Genomic DNA, 22663 nt, shown 5'->3' on the forward strand with positions numbered 1-22663 from the left:
ACCTCTCTGTAAACTCCTGCATGCCCCAGGGGGGATGGGTGGGGCAAGGAGTGGGACCAGTGGGGCTGGAATGGTCTGGGAGCAGGTAGGAAACCCAGGAACCCTCTTTCCCAACCTGAAGCTGGTTGGTGCCCCTTCGCCCCCGAATCTCAGCACTTCCCTTCACTCCCCCTACTATTCCTTCATACAGACTTCTTCACAGGAAGCATCTCCCTGCCCCCCATGTGTAGAGCCAAAGTAATCAGGTTTTATATGGGGAACGCAGAGAAAGGGAAGTACAGAATCCCATACCAAGTTTAGATCCAGGCAATGGAACATCTGCAGAAAGTCTGTGGCCGCTGCTGTGCACCCAGCTATGCTTGAGGCTGGTGGACCTATCAGCTATGCCTCAGTATACTCCCTGGGACTCCCATAATCCCTGAACAGGCCTATGGAGAGAGCCACCATAGAGCTTGGCTTTGTAGAGTCTGGGAGATCTGGATCCTCCTGTGTAGTAGATCCAGGATAGTTCCGCTGTATGTTGGGGAATGTTCCTTCTCTTCAGAAGGGTTTCTCTATTAAAAGTGATCATCTGTAGCCATATTTGCCTGTCTGTTTTCATTCAGTTTTTGCAAATTTTAAGACTTCTTTTAAAAAGGAGCGATTTACCATTTTTTTTGCAAATTACACACTGATTTAAGCATTTTCTGTCCCTTTCTAGAAATTTTGGGATTACAATACCAATCAAGCAAAGAATACTAGCTGCCCATAATCTAAATGTCAGAGCTGTGTTGATTTCTGCCATTTTTCTGTTGCTATTCTGTGATATGCAGAGAGAGAGAGTCATGAAGCCTTAAAATTCCACCAACCTTGCAGGTACATGGAGTATTATTCAGTGGAATTCAGCTTGCAAAGTAGAAAATTCCCTGCAGGATGGGAGGAATTTTAGACTCCAGGATTTTATAGTGATTCAAACAGAACCCCTAATGGTCACGAACATTCGGGGAGATTAGATAAGCCTTACTTCTGTATTGTTTACTATAATGAACTGGTCAATGAACATTACAAATTGTTTATCTATATATATCTCTTGACAGATTACTGTTTATGAAATCCACTTAGCAAGTGAGGTTTTCCCATAAGGATGAAAAATTAAGATTTTAAACAGAGTGCTGGAGAGGCTCTAACTGCACCTAGAGAGTCAATGTAATAAAGGTTTCTCTATATTAATATTACAAAAACCATTTATCTTTGCAAAATCAATATTGCAATTCATCTTGGCTTGGTATTTCTCTTTCCATGTTTTAAGTCTTTTTTCTTTGATTATGTGTAATTCTGTTTTAATAAATGTGAAATATGTTTGATTTAAAATGTCTTGGGAAGGTAGCGTTTAAAAAATAACATAAGCTTCTAATTTATTTTATTAACAGTCCTTGAGAATGTTGAAAATATTGCTTGTGTGGCTGAAAAGTTTCAAGGAATGTTTGTTTATTTACCATAAAAGTCCTTAGTGGCATAAAAATATTGACTTCACAAATGTACAGTAAACTTTTAAAATAATAGAATGTATTGATTTCACTATTTAGGATACTAATGAAGACTCTTATCATGGAAATACACAGGAGTAGTCCCATTGAAATCAATAGGACAACTCATACATTAGTGTTTACAGGATCAGGGCCTAAGTTAATAAAAATTGCGACAGGTATTTCTATATATTGCCTAGAAGGGGGTTGGACTAGATGACCTCCTGAGGTCCCTTCCAACCCTGAGATTCTATGATTCTATGAAGACAAAATAGGTACTACAGGCAAAAAACCAAAACAAACACACACACACACACACACACACACACACACACACACACACACAACTGTAAGGCACTGTAAATGTACTGTATGTAAAACTAATTTGATTGTTTCATGAGTGAATGATGATGAAAACTGAAATACTCAGCAGACCCTTATTCATGAGAGGTCTTAGTAATATACTAAGAGAAGTCTCTCATTATTTATGTACTGAGACACTTGCATTAAAACGCCCCACAAACTATACACACAAAATAGCAGCATGTAATGAAATTATGAAATAATAAAATAGAATTATTTTCCTATCAATACACTATCTTTTTTTATCTCTAACTAAACCATTTTCTTTAGTCATGACATTTAAATAGTCTAAACAAAACCTCTATTTGAAGGGGGATTTGGATGCACTGTCTATAGATGAAAGGACTTAATACAGTTGTTTGAAAAAATTGCCCTTTTCTCTTGACTATAAAAGAGAGCAAACTACAGTATAGTGGCTTCCAGGAGAGAATGTATTTTATTTATTCCCAAAGGGATATTAGTCCATAAAACAAATTTGCAGCTTATTTTGCAGCTTTAGCTTTTATCAGCCTTTTTAAGGGTGTTGAATGATTACTCAGGAGATCACACAGCAAGAGTTGCAGTGGAGTAAAAGAACTCTAATAAACAGAGCTCTGCGATGAGCAAAAAAATATATGTGAATAGTTCTCTTAAACTTGTTTAAAAATCTGTCACTTTTAATGTCTATTTCACTGATTATTGACCTGGATCTTAGTACTCCAATGTGAAAAAAGTTGTTGTTTTCCCCCTTTGCTTTTATCATCCTAAAGTGTAGATGAACTCAGCATTATTTGACCTACAGGTGTGTCTGAGAGAGGGAATAAAGAAAAGTGAAGTGGAAATACGGGCAGAATCTTGAATATGTTGCATTAACTTTATATTGCACAACCAGTGAGATCTGGCCACACAGCCAGTATAACCAGTCAGGGGAAGATCAGCTTAAGTGGAGGAAACCTTTCCAGGCTAGCACAGGTGTCCTACCAGAACAAAGGAAACATAACTGAATCTTCTATATAGCCTTCAAGTCCCTGACTGTTATTTAATTGTCCTCTTGCGACTGTTGGCACCTTGTGTAATTTAGAGCTGCCTTCAGGCTGCTCTCATTTATGCCAGAGGACAGGACCGTTGCACAGCCAGCTCAGGTTTAGGTGAGTGCAAACTGAGTTTCACAATACTTTTGTGGATCCCCTTCCTGATTTGTACTGTATGGTAATGAATTGCAGCCAGGGATTTGGCCCATGTTTTTTTAAACATTTGTTCCATCCATTAAGGTACAAATGTGAGATCAGAAAATTAGAGCAGAAAAGTTAATTATGGTTTATTTGCTATTATTAAACGCTACACTGTGGTGGTGGCATGACTCAGAGAATTGGCTGTGTGTTGTAAGTTGTTCACTCAAAAACAAACCATTGTCTGTTATGTGGATAAGTCCATTATTGAGAATCATACACCTTATAGTTTTAACTGATTTTGGTAGTGGTGATATAATTCGGTGCCACTGGGGAAAAATATATATCAATTGCAAAAACCCTTGTTTAGCAGGGTTTTCAAATATATACTGTTGGGAGGAGCAAATTCCATTTTTAATTATGGTCCATGAGCCAGCATATAGATTTAGGATCAAATATCTCAATCCACTGAGGATATTTCACTGATGCCAATGAGAGGTTTGCACAAAGGATGAAGGTTAGCATGTGGACCTTTGTGTAGTAGTTACACTTTTAATTATTATCATTTATTTAAGTACCTTATTGTCAATTTCAGTATCACATAGTGGGGGAAATGTGCTCCCCATTATGACCAATGGTATTTCTGACCTTTCTCTTCCTACTCTATCCTCCTTTCTCTTTTTCTCCTTCTTCCCAGTCTTTGGATCTTTCCTCTTATTTATTTTGTATTTGCATCCCTATCTATTGCCTGTGTGGGCAAGAAACTTTTTCTTTGATGAAAGCTTAGAATCTTCAGGATCTGAATATATCCTGAAGATCTCTCTCATACATAAAGCAGGCCAAATAAATATATTGACTTCAGTTGCACTATTTTTGTGAGTAAGGAATATTTTGTGTGAATAAGGGTTATAGGATTGGACCAATAATAGGTTTATTAATCAGTACTGTGATGCACTCTGTGTACGGATCAATTCTATATTAACACATTTTTAAATCGAAACCATTTTCTTTATCCAATTTAGCATAAATTTCATCTAATGCTCAGATTTCAAATGCTTATTTTGAGTATTTATTAAAACAGTATGAAATAGATAACTTGCAAATTTTTAAGCTGCATTTTATTTTTTTAAATAGATCCAAGTGTTTACATTTTTTACTGCACCTCTGTCCACTAAGCTATTTAATTATAATTCTGAATTATGTAAGACAAAAGAAGCCACTAAATAAAACCATACTGCCTCTAACTGAAGTGTTAATGTGCTTTGATTACTTTCTCGGTTTGTTTTTGTTTATAGATGTCAGCATTGTAATTGTCATCCTTCAGGAGTCATTAATGGGACTTGTCATCCTGTTACTGGACAATGTGTTTGTAAACAATTTGTAACTGGCTTGAAATGTGACAACTGTGTTCCCAATGCTAGTAATTTGGACGTCCACAACCTATTTGGCTGCAGTAAAAGTAAGTGGATGTTGGTCTTAAAAGCATGTCTTTCAAATTAATGGCTTTTAGTGTTAAATTAGTTCTGTAATACTAAAAGTGGATTTTTTCCCCATATTTCAAGATCCTATTTTTCTTCTTTTTTTATAGCTATCTTAGGAGATCCTTCTGGAAAGATTTAGTTAGAGTACTTCATAGAGCTTTATGCCACACACAGAGCTTGAACTCAAGTTGCTGAGCACCCTCAGCCCTCACTGACTTCAGGATCAGGCTCATAGTGAAACTTTGCTTGCCACCTCCTGGGGCCTCCGTACATCACTGTGGGAGACAATGTAACGTATCATGACAGATCATCATAAACTGACTTGCGTAGATTAGGCTAAAGCTATGTTGACAATTGAGTGAGACATTGAAAAGAAACAAAGAGTTCTGTGGCACCTTATAGACTAACAAACGTATTGGAGCATGAGCTTTCGTAGGTGAATACCCACTTCGTTGGCTCCGACGAAGTGGGTGTTCACCCACGAAAGCTCATGCTCCAATACGTTTGTTAGTCTATAAGGTGCCACAGAACTCTTTGCTGCTTTTACAGATCCAGACTAACATGGCTACCCCTCTGATAATTGAAAAGAAACACATTGCTACTAAGCTCCTGCACTGTGGCAACTGCAATGAGTCTGAAGTACAGGGATGGCAAAGCATCAGCCTTTATGTGATTCCGAATTAGTCAAAATGATACTTTCAAATTTTGTTTTTCTGTGGCTTATCTCTATGCCAGCCTCGGTGCTTGGCACTGGATTATTGATACCAATGGTCAAGATGCATCCCTGGGAAATTTTACAAAAAAAGTCTAGTGTAGAAAAGGATTAAAATTTTCAAAAACTCTTACAGGATTTAGGCTCTTAAAACACTTTTGAAAATGGGGACTTAGCCTAAGTGTCAATGAAAATCAGTAGGACTTATGGTCATCGCTGATCATTTTTTATCACATGGCTATGTGTTTTGGGACATTGCTTCTGCAACGTATCTATTTATCTGGCTTGTCTAGGCATTTACATCATGTTCAACGCCATTGTATCTGTGTGGTAGATTTTGTGTGTGTATGAACACATGCAAAGGGCACTCACAAACACACGAAACTTTCACTTTGTTCACAGTTTGTGTTTGGGTCCTATATCAAGTTAAGTTTAAACAGTATACCATTGAAGAACATATACGGCACTGTAAATGAGCCTGAACCAGAAAGATCTATTTGTTTCCAGACATGAATTTCTCAAATTTGAAAGTATTCAGATTCAGAGTTTTGGTTTAGGCCATCTCTAGAACACACAGTACTTCTCCATTGTCCTGATAGTTTGATTTGGTTTTGGAATTTCACTTTTAAGCGTATAGTGCTTCATTTGAATTTATAATAATAATACTTAGCATTTTTATGGTGCTTTTCATCTTTAACTGATCAACGAATTTATAACACTGTATACATTTTATAAAGGTCATTGGCAATTCTGCTATAAAATGTTAAATGACTTAGATTAATATAGATTTCAATTAGAAAACGTGTGAAAACTTGTACAGCATTCTGAATAGTAACTGGAGTTTTTTCTGGACATAAATTATGTAGGAGTTGTAATCTTCTCCTTTCAGGTATTCTTGTCGTTTCTAATTGTTGTCACCTGTTTGGGGGATTTGCCCCTCTAGATTAATGCCTAGCCTTGTAAATGCTATTCCATATCTGCTCAGTCTTGTGCAAATCTAGGGATCTGTGGCAAGACAATGAATTCACACTCATTAATCAGAACCATATAAAAATGATATATCCAGATGTTCAGTACTTCCAGTGCAATGAATGTTCCAAAATGGAAATTCTGTATTTTAAGTGGTACATCATTTGTGATTACGCCTCATTGTAATTTAGCATTTTACTGACAGCTATCATATTAGTAAGTGCACCACCCACATAAATCTGTGTTAGCAGAAACAAAGGTAAGGCACTATCAGTGTCCAAATAACATTCTACTGGCGGGAGACTTATTTTGGGAGGGAGACTTACATTTTGGGGCCTAAAATATGCCAGATGCTTCATTCTCTCCCCCCACCCCCGGGCCCGGGCAAATGAAACCAACCAATGAACAACAACAGGAAGGCATGTTCCTTCCTCTAAAGAGCTTACAGTCTAACTATAACACAGGCTACAACAAATAAGAGTAACAAACCAGGGCAAGAGAGAATCCAGGTTAACCTAGTAAATTCATGTGGTTACTCAGTTGGACAGTGCATGTTAGGTTAACAATATAGCTATATTGTGGGGGAAACTTTCAAAGGTGCCTGAACGATTTGGGAGTGAAAGTCCTTCTGACTTTCAATTGGACTCCTGCTCCTAAACTTTTTAGGTGCTCTTGACAATCCCTCCCTCTAATCCTTGTTGAACTTAAAAGCTAGAATAGTACCAAGGATACCTCTTCCAAGAAAAAGATGCAGATTTTTGCAATTTCCACACACCTGAGGAACACTAACAATATGTTTTGTGTTATTTCTGCATTTAGCTCATCTTTTAGTTGTGTGTTGAGGACTCTTGTGCTATTCATGGTGCCATTATTCTTCAAAAGTCTTATTTGTGGAAGTCGAGTCCTCATATTAAAAAAAACCAAAACAACCCAGGTTTGGCAAAGCAGTTATATATTTTGGAGAGAGAGAGAATTGGCCATATTCAGCAAACCGCTCTATATGATGATGACACAAGTAGAGTCCAAAGGTCCATGAAACGCCACAAGTTTTGAATTGTGATGTGGTTCCCATAGTTAGCTCTTTGGCCCATAGAATAGGGAAGATGTTTAACCTCCACACCCAGGATGGTCCTAGATTCATAGAGCTTTCCTTACAGATATTAGTCCGCAAAGATGGCTAGGTGCAGAAAAGTGGCAAACACATTCCCCCTCTGTTCTGGAAAGCCTACTTAGGAGACTGGCCTTATGTGTTCTGGCTTATACATTATATCTATTTTTATCAAAAATGTTAATAAATATTCTTAAATGAATTTTTAAGAATGAGCAACACCACCACCACTCAGAAAGGACTGTGGTCATTCATTTGGACCACAGAAAGAAAACAGAGGGAATTTTGCTCTTTGATAATAGACCAAGACCTAAATATGCCTTGCACTGAGATAACTGGCTATCCTCTAATAAACTGTGATCTGATAATTTACTTGTGCTGTAAAAAGGATGGTAACTAGAACATACTGGGCCTTGTCTTGCACCCCTCAGGCCTCTGTCTGTTGATACTAGTGGAAATTGGTGGGTAAATCCATTGAAATTTATGTAGTTAATATTGGTGTAAAACTTGTGTAAGGGAGTTCAGAATCAAGCCCAATGGCATCAGGATTGGTCTCTTGTAGCCTTATGATAGACAGAGGTAAGATTTTTCTCTTCTGCTTTGTTAGATGAAGTTATGTGGCCATTGAGATAAGTTGAATGAAAAGGAACCTTCTGAAACTACAACACATGATTAGATGGCAAACTTTAAATTAATAATGTATACAGAGGAATATGATCCATCTTTTGATAATTTCCTAAAAGCAAAAGAAAAAGGAGCTTTTAAAAAACTGTGGTAATACTGATGTTTAACTTTTGTGGTTTTTCTAAATGTATTTAGGCTGCTGCTTTGATGTACAAATTTAGTTTAATATAGTTAGATAAAAAGCTTTGTTGCAGAGTAGTTCTGATGCATTAGCTTTGTTTATTAATGTTCTATTGACCATATGTCCACTTGACAGTTTTTTTGTGTCAGAACAACCTTTATCCTAAAAATTTCACTTCTATTTATTTGTATGTTTATTGATGAGCTCGGTTTTAAAAATGTGCTTTTTTAAAAATTGTCCTTTAGCTCCATCCCAGCAACCTCCACCCAGAGGAGAAATTCTAAATTCTTCTGTTATCTATCTTTCATGGAACCCACCTGATTCTCCAAATTCCAACTGGCTTACTTACGGACTATATAGAGATGAGACTGAAATTTATACAACAGAAGACCACTATCCTTATAGTGAGTATTAACGAAGACAGCAGTGTTTGACATATATATCTATATATAGCGATATAGAGATTTGTTTTCCAATTGTTGTCTCCGGTTCCTGTCATTTGTTCTATAAGGTTTTTCAGTATTCAGTTTTTCCTACTAGTTGGCTAAGGTTCCACACTGCTTAATTTCTTTGGAAAGAAACATCTGATTAAATTTTTAAAAATGATTACTGAATTTGAGTGCCTCAGTTGTTCACTGTCTAATCTGAGACCTGTTAAAAATGCTTGAGCTGTATAGTCCCTCATTTTTAATTCTGATATATTATGTTTAAGTACTTATCATACTTGGTTACATTGTGAACCTTACATGTAAACACAATGTAATACTACTGAACACAGTTAATCAAAGGTGAAAGTATGCTATACATATATAAGGGATTAGATGAATGTGGTGAGAGAAATAGAAATGATCGCAAAGTTGAGGAATCATATGATAGATTTTAATTTGCTTCATTTCCTAGCAAAAATGAAAACTTAGAATTTAAGTTGAATCCTTTCACAAGTAAAGTAGTATATTTTGTTCATGTTCATAATATCGTACCATACAATCTGTTTAAGAACAGAATGAAAGATGAAGACACTATTTCATGATTCCACTGATATATTTAAGGAGCTGCTTTAAAAACCCTAAATATTCACTACTTGGATAATCAGACATTGATATACTCCTATTTAACAAAACCATTATTTTCTGTTTGGTTAAAAAAATTACATTACTGACATTTCCTGGCACTCACTCTAATTAATGATGTGAAAATCATCTTCATGGCATTTCAACAGTAAAAACAATTTGTTAATGCTGTCAGAAATTTGTATTCTAATAATATTCTTTATTCAATAATATTAATTATTACTTTATTCTTGGAGTGTGTGTGTTGGGGTGGGGGGAGAGAGAGAGGGGGAGTGGGGCATCTATAGTACACACAGGAAATGCCACTTAAGTGCAACTGAACGAATACAGATCTTATTACTAAATGAGAGTTTGAAATTACAGTTGTGGAAGTATTGAACTTTTCAAGGAAAATTAACAATAGTCTTCTAACTTGACCTGATGATTTGGCTGATAGGATTACAGAGTACCTCATTAGAGTGATTTTTTTTTTAAGCCCTCTGCTGGCTTTGCTGTTGGAAGCTGGGAACACTCAGGAGATCACAATCTCCATCTGAAAGATAAAACAGAATGTTTACTATAAAATATGGAATAATACCAAAATCTATTTTAAGATTCCAAATCATAGTTCATTGGACTTAACCATGTAGAAATATAAAGGGGATGGGAAAGACTCTTTCTGGGTTTTTTTTCCTTCCGGACAAAATGAAAACAGGAAACTAGCATCATCAGGATGCAGATGAAACATACATGAATAAAAATCCTGTTCTTGGGCCTTGACTCTTTTCTTTCCCCTTTCTCCCACTCCTCTGATACCCTGGGGTTGGGAAGACTACTTGATAACAGAATATTTTACATTTTAAATACTTGATCTTTTCCTATGTGGATACTGTGGCCTTTCAAAACTTGCATAAAAAGCAACAAATTCAAGACAGGTTTCTAGGTGTTTGACATGTGGAACATAATTTTCTTCTTATGTTTGTTCTAGGTACTCAGAGCTTCAGTGACACCACTTTGTTCCCTTATACCTTCTATTCCTATTACCTCAAGGTCAGCAATGTTCATGGTTCTACAAGGAGTGCAGCAATGATGTACAGAACAAAATCAGGGACACCTAGAGGAAACCTACATTTAAATATAATTTTTCCTGTTGGCCCAGACACCATTTCCTTAAACTGGACAACCCCATCAAATGACTCTGGGCCTATAGAAAAATATGTTTTGACGTGTACTTATTCAGTTGATCTTCAGCCTTGTGGCCAGTATGAAGGTTTAGAAACCTCTACAATTATTCAGAATCTGGTTCCATTTACAAAGTATATTTTTGTTGTTCAAGCATGTACCAGTGGAGGCTGTTTAAAGAGCCTGTCAGTGACAATAATTACTGCACAGGCCCCTCCGGAGGGGCAACATTTTCCCAGGATACAAAACTTCAGCGCTACAGAGCTCACCCTAAAATGGTCTCCACCTACAAAACCAAATGGTAAGTCTTAATACGTTTAGTTTCTTAAACCTGAGATTCAGCGATGAAAAAACAGTATTTTATCTAAATCTGTTCATGTTTTCTAGGTCAGTGGGACACAAGCATTGGACAAAAAAATCAGTTCAACTATCTCTTAATATTATCTGTTGTCTGATACTATTGTGTAGTCTCTTAGGTCTGGTCCACACTAGAGAAGCGGGGTCGAACTAGGGTATGCAAATTCAGCTACGTGAATAGCGTAGCTGAATTCGAAGTACCCTAGTTCGAACTACTCACCCGTCCAGACGCCGCGGAATCGAAGTCCGCGGCTCCAAGGTCGACTCCGCCACCGCCTTTTGCAGTGGTGGAGTACCGGAGTTCGAACTATCGCTTCCGGAGTTCGAACTATCGCGTCCAGATTAGACGCGATAGTTCGAACTCCGAGAAGTCGAACTCACCGCGTCGACCCGGCTCGTAAGTGTAGACTAGCCCTTAGAGTCAAGTCTTGATTCCATTGGAGTGCAAAATTCCAAGTGACTGCAATGGGACCAGGATTTACCACTTAGTGACATCTGCCTCAACAAGAATGATATTTATAATTAAAGGTTTATTGTAAAATCCATTTTTTCTCACCAATTAGTTCACACAGATGCAGTGACCATTGCTGTATCTACTAGATCAGTAAGTAGAAGGATTAACAAACTAAGAGAATTAACTGAGAGAATCTGTTTTTTAAACCATGAGGCATATATGGCAGCTCATTCTGTTATTAAGCTAGCTTTGTTACAGATTTGATAATGTCCAAGTGTTATGGGCCTATCTTGGTTTTAGTTTTTGTATGTGGAAGCACCAGCTTTTGTAAGGAAGATACTGTGATGCACTCCATTCTGCTGTTTACTATTTTATCTTTCAATCTATGGGACAAATTTTTGTGGGACTCTTGTAAATCACACTGGTAACGTTTGCATGGCATCCCTCACAGATACTCAGGAAAGAGCATTTGTGTACACAAAAGTGGTGCAGAGGTCTCAGTTCCCACTTTCTGTGAGGACCTTTTCGTCCTAATTTAGCGAGAGTCAGGAAATTAGCCTACACCAGAATGTTTCTGTATGCTTAGGGCTGCAATTATTATGACTACAGGCACTGCAGTGTTAGTTCATGTCAATACTAGCCTCTTGATCCTTACAGTGTATGCTTCATAGTTATATTTGGTGGTTGCCACTCCCTGATCTGTAAGCCTATGATATGTCAGCTCCTGGGTTCCATTCTCACTTCTCCCAGCAACTGCTGATGGAGGAAGCACTTCATTTTGTTTCTCAGAAAACTCAGTGTTAGAGCAAATGAGTGGTAAGACCCCCTGTCTGGTATAGTGTAAATAGGTCACTACTTTTTGGCCCACGGAGGCTGCTGTTAACTGTGCCTCTGGTAGAGCACAGCAGTGTTAGAGGCATGCCTAGCAGGAACAACTCTTCAATGCTAATATTGTATGCTTAGTATTTGCTAAAATTCAAAGCTATTTGATATTGGGGAAGGTAATAATTCCTATGTATGCATTTTTTATTTAACTTAATACTAAATAGTGTGACTTTTCTCTAAGAATGACACAGAAAATAACTAGGTCCCAATGTAATTTAATTATCTGTAGCTTAAAATTACCATCACTTACATGTATTTGCAAGACTAGGCAGCTGTGAACAATGCTATTTCATTTCCTTTGATGCCTGCTCAGATCTTTCTGTCTGCCAAAAAGACCAAGGGACAAGTTGTTGTCCTGTCCCCACACCTCTACCACCACCAATTATGGTTATTCAGGTCCTCGACGTCCATAAATTTGGCTCCAGATACTTATCCACTGTGATGCTTATTAACTTCTGGCTGTGCTGATGTTCCAGGTCTCTCAGATGTCTCTCATTAAATATTTACATTTTTTTGCTCTCTTGGCCTCAGTTCAGGAAGGTGCTTAGGTACATGCCTAACTTGAAGCATGTGAGGTTAATGGGCCTACTTGTGTGCTCAAAATTAGGCATGCACTTAAGTAATGTGTTGTGCCTAAGTCCAACTGCTGTTTCCTGACCATTGAGATCTTGCCACTTAGTTATAGATTCCCTTTGATGGAAAATTGACAAAAAACAGTTTCCCATCACATCTTATTTTAAAGGCACTGCCCATTGCTGCCACTTAAATAATGATCTGCCCATTGCACAAACACTTGTTCCTTTGAAAATACTATTATGCTGTACTACTATAGTATCCATGTAGGAACTCTCTAGAACAATCTTTTTATCTGTCCTTAGAGAAAAAGCATAACAAATCCAATTATAACAGTCCAACCTAAGATTTTTTTCAAGTGCAAAAATTATGTGAGTTGTAAAACCAAATGTTTAATCAAATAACAACCACAACAAAAGTTGTGATAGAATAACAACAAATTAGGTGGGGAAAATATCCCTAGCTAAGTGAACTTTTATAGCAATTAAAATTACATCTCTCCGTGCATTATATTTTCTGTGTGCTCTATTGCTAGATTAATAGTTTTTAAAACATTTTTGTATTGATTTTTTTAATTGGATGCTGAATAACAATTTGAAATAAATTACTATTGTTTACTCACTGTTATTTCTAGGTATAATCATAAGGTATGAAATCTATATGAGAGGAGCATTACGATCAGATGGAAGTCGTATTCCTCCTGAAAGTCGCATCTTCCAAAGCAGTGGATGGCTCAGTCCTCAGCCAATTATGGAGTCTGCTAATGAAAATGCATTAATGCCACCTCAGACCAGCACCACAATTACTGATCTTGAGCCATTCACAGAATATGAGTTTTGTGTTTTAGCCGTAAACATGGCTGGTAGCATATTTTCAGACTGGATATCGGGAAGAACTGGAGAAGGAGGTAAGTATTAGTTCATATCAACTAATTTTTAAAAACCTAGAATGTATTTAAAAAAGAGAGCTTTTTTGTTAAGTAAATAGCCATAGGGCCAAATTCTGCTCATCTTATTTATCCAAAACTCACTTAAATTTGCTTGAGTAAAATGACTGTGGAAGAAAAAATTGCAATCACACTGCAACAAACTTCTAAGACCATATGATAACAAAATCTTATTACTCTTAAGTTTGGTTATCAGAATTTTACCTAGTTTTCCCCATTATTGTGTATATCTTCTTCAAGCAAATCCTCATTAACCCACTTTTTTTCCTGAAAACCTGGGAGAATAGGTAGGGCTTGAGGTGAGCCTTGAAGGTCAACAAACTCAGACTCTGTAACACTTGCAATTTTGGGGGAAGAAATAAATGTGGATGCAATGATTATCATTTAAGTCCATTCTCAAGAACTCAGCACTCACAAGTGGGGCTAGATTTTAAAAGAGCTCTGCTCTCATGCACTAAATAAGGGCCAGGCACCTAAGTAGGGACCAGATTTTCAAAAGTACTCTGCACACAACAGCTGGCGTTGTGACACCAATGGCCAGATTTTCAAAAGAGTTCAGTACTCAACATACTGAGCTCTTCTGATAATAAGGCTACTTATTTTCTTGCCTAAATTGGAGCTGAGCTCTCATGACAATTCTGGTTTTTCCTACCTGATAGAGCTCAGATTTCAGCGTTTAAATGTCTCATCAATATCAGTAAGGCTACGATTTAGTCGTGGGTATTTTTAGGAAAAGTCATACACTGGTCAGGGGCAATAAACAAAAATTCACAGCCCATGACCTGACAATGACTTTTACCTGTGATTAAATCTTGGGGTGGGGTGCTGGGGGAGCAGAATGGGGCCACTGCAGGGGTGGGGGGCGTGCACCCAGGACCAGCGACACCAGCTGCCAGGGACCACAGCTGCTCTGGCCAGCTGGGGATGGCTGCCCTGGGCCGCCAGAGCAGCGGGTGGTATGGCTGTCCCTGGGGGCTATCTGAGCAGCTGACCCTGGAGCCAGCTGCTTGGGAGGCCCTGTGGTCAGCCACACTGGCCCCTGCAGAAGTCACGGAGGTTGCAGAAAGTCACGGAAACTGTGATTTCCATGACCTCCATGACAGACATGGAGCCCTACTCATTAGTGATGCCCACATTTGTTGGTGCCTCCAAAATCATGTCCTCGGTTATTTGCTTCCACAAAATGGGAGGCTAGGCTAAAACCCTTTTTAGAATGTGGCTTTCTGCTTGTCAGTTTTTAAATAGCATATATCACAAAAGTGTCAAATTTTCTCTTGGGAAGAGGTCCATTAGTACGGTGTTTGTAATAAGAGGCACTCCGAGTTGGGATTCTATCATTACAAAGTGAGAAGGTGGGGCTTTTACTACAGTGCAGACAGTGCTTTTAAAGGTTTTGTTATCCAAGACAGGAGCATTCCTCTATAAGAAGTGAGAGATGTGTTAATTTCAAACCTGCCCAGCAAACAAAATTGCTTTTAAGGTGATTAAGCATTGAACAATCATTGCTTTTATCAGGTTTTTTCCAGATCACATGAAAATTTTGCATTTGAGAGCTTTTCATCTATCTACTTCCTACCTATATCTGCCAAAAAAGGTGTTTAGTAGCTAAGTGGTGGTTAGTACCTCTTTAAAAACGTGCATTATAAAATCAAGGTTTATTTTGCATAGATGATTTTTTTGCCTTTTTATATAATATTTAAAACAATATAAAATTCCATTTTGACTTGAAAATTAATTTTTACAAGGGGCTTATTAAGGAATTGGATGTGAAAAGACATTTTATAGTCTATAACAGATGGCATTTTACAAATACAGTAAGAAAACTTGCATGACACATGTTGTTCATTTATTTTATGGTAAATTAGCACATTTGTTTTTAGCTCCTGTATTCATGCCATCTCCATCAGTATTCCCTCTTTCACCGTATTCTCTCAATGTATCTTGGGAAAAGCCACAAGATAATGTAGCAAGAGGAGAAGTGATGGGATACAGCATCAACGTAATTACCACACAAAACATGTTGCCAGTATTTTCCCAGGTATTGTTGTTATCAATCTGTTTTCATTGTTTGCTAATATATGGATGTTATACAGAAGAAGAAAAAATAGTATCAGCCTTGGTGTCTTGGCAAAATTTTTATTTGCCTATTTACTGTACATTCTGCTTACCTAATTTCCTCACCCAGCAGTTTATGGCATGCTTTTCATTTTCTGTAATGTTGTGTGCATTGCTTAAATAGGTGTTGAATTGTACCCCTGAAGAGAGCTGTATTTCAGTGGAGGGGAAAGAGATGCCTAGATATGAAGAGCCAATTCAGGTGAATTTGGTCAATACCCTCAAGCTGTGCATATGTTGATTCTGTAAAAGCGGCATATATGTGTGCACGGAGGGCACCCAGCAATATGTGCAATTCATGCACAGTCCCTCTATCCCCTTGCCAGAGTTGACACCTCTCTGTTTTATTATTTTTAAAGCTTTCCCTTTTGGAGTCAGGTGATTATGCAAGAATTTTTGGTGACCCTTGTGGTTGCTAGGAAAAGTTTGAAAACATGATCCCCAAAGGTTCAAAAGGCAAATAAAAACAATGCAAGAATAGTGGCTAAAAATCGTGACATTTTAAAAAATAAATCTCATGATTTTGGGGTGCTGACATACGATTTTTGAATTATTGGGCCTGGGAATACTGCCTTACACAGATGACTACTGATAGCTCATTCAGTTACTCCTGCTCCTGAACTGTGCTAAAAGCAAGAATGATCTGTGTGGGAGGAGCATGTAAATTGGCCATTGTTAGAATACGCCACAGGATCTGACTTTTTCTCCTTTTCCCAGGGGTGCTCCACTCTTGCTCTGCCCTGAGGCCCGATCCCCACTCTGCCCCCTCCCCCAAAGCCCCACTCTGGCCACGTCCTGCCTCTTTCAAATTCCACTCTGTCCCCTCCCCTGAGCTTGCCCCGCCCTCACTCTGCCTCTTTCTGCCCCGCTGCTCCCTCCAACCCAACCCACTTCCAGCACCTCCTGCCCACTGCCGAACAGCAGATTGGCAGCAGGCAGGAGGCTAGGGTGACCAGATAGCAAGTGTGAAAAATCAGGACGGGGGTGTGGGGCGTTAGGAGCCTATATTAAAAAAAAAAAAAAAGCCCCAAATATTGGGACTGTCTCTATAAAATCGGGACATCTGGTCACCCTACGGGAGGCGCTGGGGCAGAAAGAGCTGATGGGAGGGTGGCTGGTGAGGGCTGAGCCAGCCCTGGAACCCCCAGTGTCAGCACCTATGGAATATTCCAATGACTTCTAGGTTCCATCCCAGAACATACCACTACAATTCCACTTGCAGAAATCCTACAGTACATGGAAACTTTTTACTTGGAGCCACAAATGAGAATGAAAAATAGTTGTAATGTACTTTCCCTTGTCCTATGGCTTTTCTAGTGTGTGTGTAAGTGTAGGTTAGAATTCAATCCATAATTTATGGAGCACTTTGGGCACCCTTCAGGATGAAAAGTGCTATATAAATGTATGATTTGCAGTGTTGCCATTTTTTGCAATTTTATCGCAACTGTCCCAATATTCTTTTTTCATGAAGTCCCAGTTCCTGGAGTCATTTTATTTTGTGAGAATCTCAGCTTTCATTGTTAAAATAGTATCTTTCTAGTCTTCTGGTTGAAAATGTGAACCCTGAAAAACAGAAGGCAAGTAAAAAGAATCCCAGATCTTAAAATCACAAGTTTTTGGAGGCCTTACTCATAACTTTTAAATGTTTGGGGTTGACAATACTGGATTTTTAATTTTAATTATTTTGGCAATAATATTGAACTAAAAATCTAAAGAGTGAGTGACGAAGTGTTGCTTATTAGCTAGGGAGCAAGGGATTGGCAGCCAGAACTCCTGCATTCCATTTCTGACACTGATGTAAGTATATTATTTATGGTACTGTCTCTCTGCCTCCATTTGCTTATCTGTAAAATGGAGACAGTAATACTTATTGTTGAAATTGTAACTTACTTATGTGTAAAGTGCTTTAGACCTCCTGGGTTCCAATTTTGTGAGACTTTAGATTCTTCTTCGAGTGATTGCTCCTATGCATTCCATGTAGGTGTGCGCGCCGCGCGTGCACGGCTCTCCGGAACTTTTTTACCCCAGCAACTCCGGCGGGCCGGCTGGGCGCCCCCTGGAGTGGCGCCGCTATGGCGTCTGTCATATACCCCAGCCGGCCCGTCCGCTCCTCAGTTCCTTCTTCCCGCCCGTGACGGCAGTTGGAACTGTGGAGTGCTCCCTTAGTCCTCCACACCCCTAGCGTTTTTCTCCGATTTTGTGTATATAGTTAGTGAGTTTAGTCATAGTTTAGATAGTTAGTTAGTGTTTAAGGAATTAGGGGGGTTCGCCCCTCCTTTTTCCTCACCCGGTGTGGGCTCATGCCCCAGACACCGGGATTCAAGCCGTGCTCGGCTTGTCAGCGGCTGATGCCCGTTGGGGACGCTCACGATTCCTGCCTTCGCTGTCTCGGGGAATCTCATCGCACAGATAAGTGCCCCATTTGTGCGGCGTTTAAGCCGCGGACTCGGAAGGAGCGGGACTCTAGGCTAAAGCAGCTCCTGATGGAGTCGGCGCTTCGCCCACCGGCACCGTCCCCAGCGGCGCCGAAATCGTCATCGGTCCACAGCACACCGGCGGCACCGAGCCAACACGGCACGGAAGCGTCCCGTCCGTCGAAACCGGCACCAGCGTCCCGGCACCGCTCCCCGTCTCCGGCGCGCAAGAAGAAAGCGCCAGCGACGGCTAAGGCTTCAACCTCGGGACCAGTCACCCAGCCACTGCCAACACCTTCGGCACCGGCTGTGGTAGTGCACTCGCAGTGCACGGGTCCGGCAGCTCCGGCACCTGAAGAGCCGTTGAGCCCGGCACCCCCCTGCTCCCCGGCACCGCCCAAGATCAAGCTTGGTCTCCCAACTACGCCCGAGACGTACTCGCAGGTGAGAGAGCTTATCTCTATGACAGAGGCACCGAGCCTCCGGCCCCCAGCACCGCCGGTGCGGGCTGTACCCTCCGCGGGGAAGCCGGCCATGATGAGGCGCCCAGGCGCCGACGATCAGCATGCAAGGGACTTCAGCTCTCGGTCCCGTTCTCGCAGCCGGTCACCGTCCCGCCGACCCAGATCCCAACGCCGATCAACGCCTCGGGACCGTTCACTGTCTCGGCGCCGGTCTCACTCACGGTACCGCTCGGTGTCGCGGTACCGATCTCGAAGCCCCAGTCGATGGTACCGGCGGAGGTCCGCCTCTCGGGACCATTCACGGCACCGTGGCGACCGCAGCCTCTCCCGGCACCGTGACCGTAGCTGCTCTCAGCACCGTGACCGCAGCCGCTCCAGGCACCATAACCGCAGCGGTTCCCGGCACCGAAGCCACAGTCGGTCGCCTCCCTGGCACCGATGCGACCGATGGTCCCGGTCGTGCTCCCGGTACCACGACGACCGGCACCGACCCACGACGACGCCAGCGGACAAGCGTCGGCCATCGACAGGGCACTCTTTAAGCGCCTCTGCCCCCCAGTGGTCACGCCAGCCCTCCGTCGCTTCTCAGGTCTGCAGCGGAGCGGGTCTCAGGACGGACACCCCGGGACAAACCTATGCTCCACAACAGTGGGGATTCTGGGTTCCGTGGGTGCAGCACGAGGCACAGGGCCCGCCCTTGCCCACGCGGCCACCGGGCTCTGAGCGTCACGTGCCAGAAGCGACCATCAGTAGGCCCCCGCCATCGCCAACGCCTGGGGCTTCTCTACCGGTCGCTGCAGAACAGTCGGACTCTAACGCAACTGCTCCACCGCTGGACGAGCCACCACCGGAACCGACGGTCCCAGGTCTCTCTTCATCATCGTCGCCTGACGAGGCTGTCGCAGGGTCGTCGACGGCAGACCCCCCGCCGATCGACTTGAGAGCGCATCAGGACCTGCTCCGTCGAATCGTGCAGGCCATAGACCTCCCGGTGGCAGAGGTCGTGGAAAATGATGACCCGGTCACCAATGTCATCGGGTCAGAGGCCCCCGTGCGAGTGGCCCTTCCGTTCATTCGCACGATCCAGCGTAACGCCACTACCATCTGGCAAACGCCGGCGTCCATCCCGCCCACCGCCCGAGGCGTAGAGCACAAGTACTCGGTCCCCATCACGGGATACGAGTACTTGTATACTCATCCGGCACCGGACTCCCTGGTCGTCCAGTCAGTGAATGACCGAGAGCGCCACGGTCAACCTGCTGCGGCGCCCAAGTCCAAGGACGCAAGGCGCATGGACCTCTTGGGCCGCAAGGTCTATTCGGCGGGTGGCCTGCAACTCCGCATTGCCAATCAGATGGCATTGCTTGCCAGGTACACTTACGAGATGCTGCTCTCACTCTCTAAATTTACTGAACTCGTCCCATCGGCCTCCTGCCAGGAGTTCAGCGCCCTCCTCGAGGACGGTAAAAAGTCCGCGCGCTCCTCCATCCAGGCCGCGCTGGACTCGGCGGACTCTGGAGCCCGCACTCTCGCCTCCGGGGTGACTATGCAGCGCATCTCCTGGCTGCAGTCCTCCACCTTGGCCCCGGAAGTGCAGTACACCCTCCAGGATCTGCCATTCGATACACTCGGGCTGTTTTCCGAGAAGACTGATTCCCGGATACAGACCCTCAAGGACGGTCGCGTTGCTATCCGAACCCTGGGAATGCACATGCCGGCGACCCAGAGGCAGTCGTTCCGCAGACAGCCGTCCCGGCCGTTTACTCAGGCCAGGTCCCGGCCCTATAATAGCCGCCGGAACACCCTGACTCGCCGCCGACCATCAGGCAGCAGGCGCAACCAGTCCCAGGCGTCCTCTAAGGCCCCTCAAGGGCCTAAGCAGTCATTTTGATGGGACGCCCGAGGACGGCTCATCAGTCTCTCCAATGGATCCTTCCCCATTGTTTTCCGACTGCCTCTCCCATTTCCTCCCGGCATGGTCTCGCATAACGTCGGACAGCTGGGTCCTGCGTACGGTCCAATCCGGGTACCGCCTTCAGTTTGTTTCGCCCCCTCCCTCCCATCCACCCTCCCTGTCCCTCTTCAGGGACCCCTCTCACGAGCAATTCCTCTTACAAGAGGTCGAGACTCTGTTGAGTTTGGGTGCCATAGAGGAGGTACCGCCCGACCGGCGGGGCAGGGGTTTTTATTCCCGATATTTCCTCATCCCCAAGGCGAAGGGTGGTCTTCGTCCGATCCTAGACCTCCGGGAGCTCAACCGGTACCTGCTGAAACTCAAGTTCCGCATGGTAACCCTGGGGACCATCATTCCCTCCTTGGATCCGAGAGACTGGTTTGCCGCCCTCGACATGAAGGACGCATATTTCCATATCGCGATTTATCCTCCCCATCGTCGGTATCTCTGCTTCATGGTCAACAACATACACTACCAGTTTGCGGTGCATCCCTTCGGCCTCTCCACCGCCCCGAGGGTCTTCACCAAATGCATGGCAGTTGTTGCCGCAGCCCTCCGTCGTCGTCGTGTACACGTTTATCCGTACCTCGACGACTGGTTGATTCGCGGCCCATCACAACAGCTGGTAGCAGGCCAAGTGACCGATATCTTGGCCCTTTTTCGAGACCTGGGCCTTCTCGTGAACGTCGAGAAGTCCATTTTAACTCCGTCTCAAAAGGTGGAGTTCATCGGAGCAGTCCTGGATTCTCAATTGGCCAGGGCCTGCCTCCCGCACACTCGGCACCAGGCGCTGGTGGCCTGCATCCGGGATCTCCAATCCTTTCCCACGACGACGGCGCGGTCCTGCCTTCGGCTCCTGGGCCACATGGCGTCTTGCACTTTCGTGACCACTTACGCCAGGTTACACCTTCGCCCGTTCCAGACTTGGCTGGCCTCCGTGTACCGCCCGCATCGCGACCCCATGGACTTGATTGTCACTGTCCCGAGGCCTACCCTCGATACACTCAGTTGGTGGCTAGCCCCTCACGTCGTCTGTGCAGGAGTCCCATTTCGCCCGCCGTGCCCCTCCGTCACCTTGACCACGGATGCCTCGGACATGGGATGGGGGGCACACCTTGGCGACCTTCACACCCAAGGCCTCTGGTCGCCTCCAGAGCTCTCCGTGCACATTAGCGTCCGGGAGCTCCGGGCGATACGGTTGGCGTGCCAAGCTTTTCAGGCCCACCTCCGCGGGCGCTGTGTCACAGTGCTGACGGACAATACGACGGCGATGTTCTACGTCAACAAGCAGGGCGGGGCCCGCTCCTCCCTGCTTTGCACGGAAGCGCTACACCTGTGGGACTTTTGTGTAGCCCACTCAATTCACCTGGCAGCGTCGTTTCTTCCGGGCGTACAGAACACACTAGCCGACCGCCTCAGCAGGTCCTTCCTTACCCACGAGTGGTCCCTTCGCCCAGACGTGGTGCATACGATCTTCCGGAGGTGGGGATTTCCCCAACTAGACCTATTTGCCTCCGAAGACAACAGGAAGTGCAACCGGTTCTGCTCCTACCAGGGACGCTCCCGCGGCTCCCTGTCGGACGCGTTCCTCTGCTCCTGGACGGATCACCTCCTCTACGCCTTCCCTCCGTTCCCGCTCGTTCATCGGGTGCTACTCAAGCTTCGGAGCGACAAGGCCCGCCTCATCCTGATCGCTCCGGCCTGGCCGAGACAGCATTGGTACACCCTGCTGCTCGAGCTCTCCGTCTGAGAACCCATTCCTCTTCTGTGGCCGGATCTTATCACGCAGGACTTCGGCCGGCTTCGCCACCCGGACCTCCGCTCCCTACATCTTACAGCCTGGTACCTGACTGGTTGACCCACGTGGAGCGTGACTGTTCGCAGGCGGTGCAGCGAGTCCTAACTGAAAGCAGGAAGCCTTCAACGCGCTCCACCTACCTCGCGAAATGGAAGCGTTTCGCTATCTGGTGTGACCAGAAAGGCCTTAATCCCTTTCTCGTCCCTATTCCGATTATCCTGGACTACCTCTGGTCCCTTAAGGAGCAAGGCTTCGCAGTCTCCTCCTTGAGGGTGCACCTGGCAGCCGTATCTGCGTTTCGTCCACCGGTTGAAGGCCGCTCCATCTTCTCCACTCAGATGGTCTCTCGCTTCCTCAAGGGCCTGGATCGATTGTACCCGC

The 22663-nt window shown here is 43.4% G+C and overlaps 1 protein-coding gene across 1 annotated transcript in view; it reads left to right on the plus strand.

Annotated features, from left to right (window-relative positions):
• The window catches only part of USH2A (usherin), a 624012-nt gene that overhangs the window by 147282 nt on the left and 454067 nt on the right, over positions 1-22663 (plus strand). Inside the window, exons 16-20 of the mRNA XM_045011456.1 lie at positions 4312-4475; positions 8337-8495; positions 10129-10623; positions 13226-13498; positions 15418-15575. Of these exons, the coding sequence (XP_044867391.1) occupies positions 4312-4475; positions 8337-8495; positions 10129-10623; positions 13226-13498; positions 15418-15575 (1249 nt within the window). The remainder of the gene's footprint in view (positions 1-4311; positions 4476-8336; positions 8496-10128; positions 10624-13225; positions 13499-15417; positions 15576-22663) is intronic.

Source organism: Mauremys mutica, chromosome 3 (genome assembly GCF_020497125.1).
Source record: "Mauremys mutica isolate MM-2020 ecotype Southern chromosome 3, ASM2049712v1, whole genome shotgun sequence".
In the NCBI taxonomy this organism is placed as follows: domain Eukaryota; kingdom Metazoa; phylum Chordata; order Testudines; family Geoemydidae; genus Mauremys; species Mauremys mutica.